This window comes from Artemia franciscana, chromosome 9 (genome assembly GCF_032884065.1).
Source record: "Artemia franciscana chromosome 9, ASM3288406v1, whole genome shotgun sequence".
NCBI lineage: Eukaryota > Metazoa > Arthropoda > Branchiopoda > Anostraca > Artemiidae > Artemia > Artemia franciscana.
This window is the reverse complement of record NC_088871.1, coordinates 34,883,305-34,886,734: the sequence shown is the minus strand read 5'-3', so window position 1 is coordinate 34,886,734 and position 3,430 is coordinate 34,883,305. Positions and strand designations below refer to the sequence as shown.

Below are 3,430 nucleotides of genomic sequence, written 5' to 3'. Positions count from 1 at the left end.
CAGTCCGAGATACATAGTGTCAATCATAATTTTTAACCAAAATTTATCGAAATCATCTGACTCCAAAACATACAAGAACAATACACCCAATTTTGTTTTTACATGTTTGTATAAAATTAAGAGCGAGAATCGGGTACCATTAAGCATAAAAATAAACATCGATTACTTCAATACAAGACAATATACCTTCAAGCACACTTTTATAACTGAACTATAAGTTGGCATTCGACGTTTTGCTTAAAATTTTTAACTCAACGTTAAAAACGAGAAGATATGATAAAATTAGTAATCTGATGGATATGAAATGGACTGGTATATAAATTATGCCATTCAATTATCGATAGCACAACATTTCAAAGTTTTCTTTTCTAATTAACTAATTAAATAAAATAAAACTTCTGCGCGACTATTACATGCATAACCATATATAAAAGAAAAGTAGAAAAAAAAAACACAAAAAAGTTATTACAAAAACAGAATAAGAATACCAATACTTGATCACACTATTAAATGGCGTAATTTGAGATTTGTCGTCAAATTGAGGTTTATACTCCAATTTTGCACCGAAATTTACTAGGAACAAAACTCAAACTAGAAAAAAAATCCCCATAGAAGTTGCATTATTCAGCTCCGCCACTCACTCTTGTAGTATTAAGAGAGCGGACTTAAGCTACTTTGAGTTTCGAAAATCGCTTCACATTGAGTTGCTCAAAAACTTTTCCTTTTCAATATGTTAATGCCATAAACATTTCTCTAGAATCGCATTTCAATCATCAGATTTTTCATAAATCACAGCTTGTAACTCCAAGACTTTATTCCAAGCGACTAGAACTCCTTCGAATTAAATAAGTACCAGTTCAGCTCTCAGGCTCAGCCTGAAATAAACCTCTCTTTTCCATGACTGGGTTGTTAGGTTATGATCTAAAACCATTCTTTGTTTTTTCAAACTCCTATAAACTTATATTTCGTAATTTATCACCTTTTGAATTCCAATGGCGACAATGTAAAAATAAAATTGGGTGTATATTAATTGAACGACACACGTACATTCATAACAGAGCCTGACCATGAAACAAATTCGGTATCGAGTCAGAATACCGATTTTAGTATCAGATAAAGTGTATAAGTGTCAGAAAAACTTATATACTTTTTAGCTTATACACTTTTCCCATAAAGCACATAATTTCTTATACGGATATTTAACATTAAAATATTCACAATCTCAACTTGGCATTCAGAGAGGCCATTATACTTGAAAGACGAAAAACAACTTCACACTTAAAGAAATTTAAGTGAAAAAAGCAACATTTAAATTATTGCCTATGATAAAGAAATGTTAAAAGGCTAAACATAGGCGTAATCAGGAAGGAGGAAGGGATTCAGATTGCCTTTTCATTATTATATCATACCCTTATTTATATATATTTTATTTATCTCAGACTGCTGTAAGCATCCTTAAAAGGGCCGAATTACAGGGCTGAAGCCCAGGGCCCCAATTTATCAAAACAAATTAACACGGTAATATAATATAAATAAACCAGAACTCTAAACATCCCATGAAATACTATAAACAGCCTTGTTGCACATTTAAATAGGTTTAAATGGTTAACTAAACGGAAAAGGATCAGCACCCAGTAAATTTGTAGGCGGAACCCTCGAGTGCCATTTTGAACAGAATGGCTATCTCAAAATTTATATCAGATGTCTTTCGTGGGAGAATAGCTAAAATGGGTGAGGGAAGGGGACTGATTACCCTCCAATCATTTTTGACTCTTAAAAAGAGCACTAGAACTTTCAATTTTCAATCGAATTAGCCCCTTGCAAACTTTGTACAACAACCCGTTCCATATGAAGCAGTTATGGAATAAAATAATACATTGAAGCGCTATGGCTCTTTACTAAAGGCAACGCTAAAACTTTGCATCTGATTTTTCTTAAGTTTTGATGTTCGGTATGGAAATTGATTTGAAACCAACCTCATGAGAAAACAAAATTCGTTTGTAACTTATAAAACATATATCAGTGCACCTGTTTATTAAATCAAGCAAAAAACAATATTTCAAGCAGCTTCACCATTTCACAAGAATGTTGCCACTTGATTTTTATTTCTAAAAATCTAGGGGACAAAATTTAATTTTTTTTATACCTTTTTTTTAAAACACAAATAAAGGTATTTTTCAACAGAAAGTCAAAAAAAAATTAAGCAAGAAGGGAGGAGAGGCAACTCCTAGTCCCAACTGACCCTCCAATTTTTAATTTTTTATTGTGTAATAGTGTAATATCATTCCTGGATATATGGATATATTTTTTGAAAAAAAAACAGCGATTTTTTTTTTCTTCAAAAAATCAGCCCTATGAGCCAATGATTGATGAAATAAGTACCAAAATGGGGGGGGGGGGGGCAAAACCAGGGCTTTAAAAAATCTGCTTTTTTTAATAAAATTATATCATGAGCCAATTATTGGTGACAAATTATCGCTAAAATTAATACAAATCATTAAACCTGACAAATTTTTGGAAAAATCCTAGGCTATTTCTATCCCTGACTTGTATGATAATTTAGTCCTGAAACTTATTTCTGATAAGATATATATTTCACTGCCGGGTTTCGATCAGATAATGAAAATATATTAACATGCGGGAAAGTATTTTGTTCGCTTCATGTTTGGATCAGAAATGAAAAATTCGATTTCCCCGCTGGCAAAATTCGGTTCTCCAGCTGGCAAAAAATATCAATAAGCGGGAAAGTATTTGGTTCGCTCAGAAATGAAAAATTCGATTTCCTGATTGGCAAAATTCGGTTCTCCATCTGGCAAAAAATATTAATAAGCGGGAAAGTATTTGGTTCGCCTCAGGTTTGGATCAGAAATGAAAAATTCGATTCCCCGATTGACAAAATTCGGTTCTCCAGGCGGCAGAAAATTTAATATCTTTGTTCTTCAAAGATAAGCATTGCCCGAATTGCTTTTATTTCTTTTCTATAGATTTTTAATGAAGACTTTAAAGAGCCTCTTCTTCAATCATGCCAACTACCTGGAATTCACTCCACGACGCCACTTTTACTTAAAAAAAAATTATCATCTTCTGTCAAAGCTTGGCTTTAAAATACCATTTTTAATACAATCTTTACATAATTATAGTTACGGCAATGATCTAACCCTCCACATAATTTAATCCTGATTACGTCTATGAGGCAAATTAAATTCAAAATTTATCTTGTTTATTTGGAATTCTTAAAAGAAAGAGTCATGATTATAAAGCTATTAATAATAATACTGACATTTTATTAATTCAACATTAAGTGAAATATCAGAAACAACATTGGGTTTCCAGGGAGAGGGATTAAACATTATAAGATTGAGCCTATGGGAGTGGAACAATAATCTGGACGTAAGTAAAAGGGAAATACCCTGTTCTACCATCAATACTA

General features: G+C 32.1%; 1 protein-coding gene across 1 annotated transcript in view; it reads right to left on the bottom strand.

Moving 5' to 3' along the window:
* Positions 1-3,118: 3,118 nt before the first annotated feature.
* Positions 3,119-3,430, bottom strand: part of LOC136031327 (endophilin-A-like) — a gene marked incomplete in the record, with an annotated part of 91,456 nt that continues 91,144 nt past the window's right edge. Inside the window, 1 exon segment of the mRNA XM_065710809.1 lies at positions 3,119-3,430. Coding sequence (XP_065566881.1) covers positions 3,364-3,430 — 67 coding nt within the window.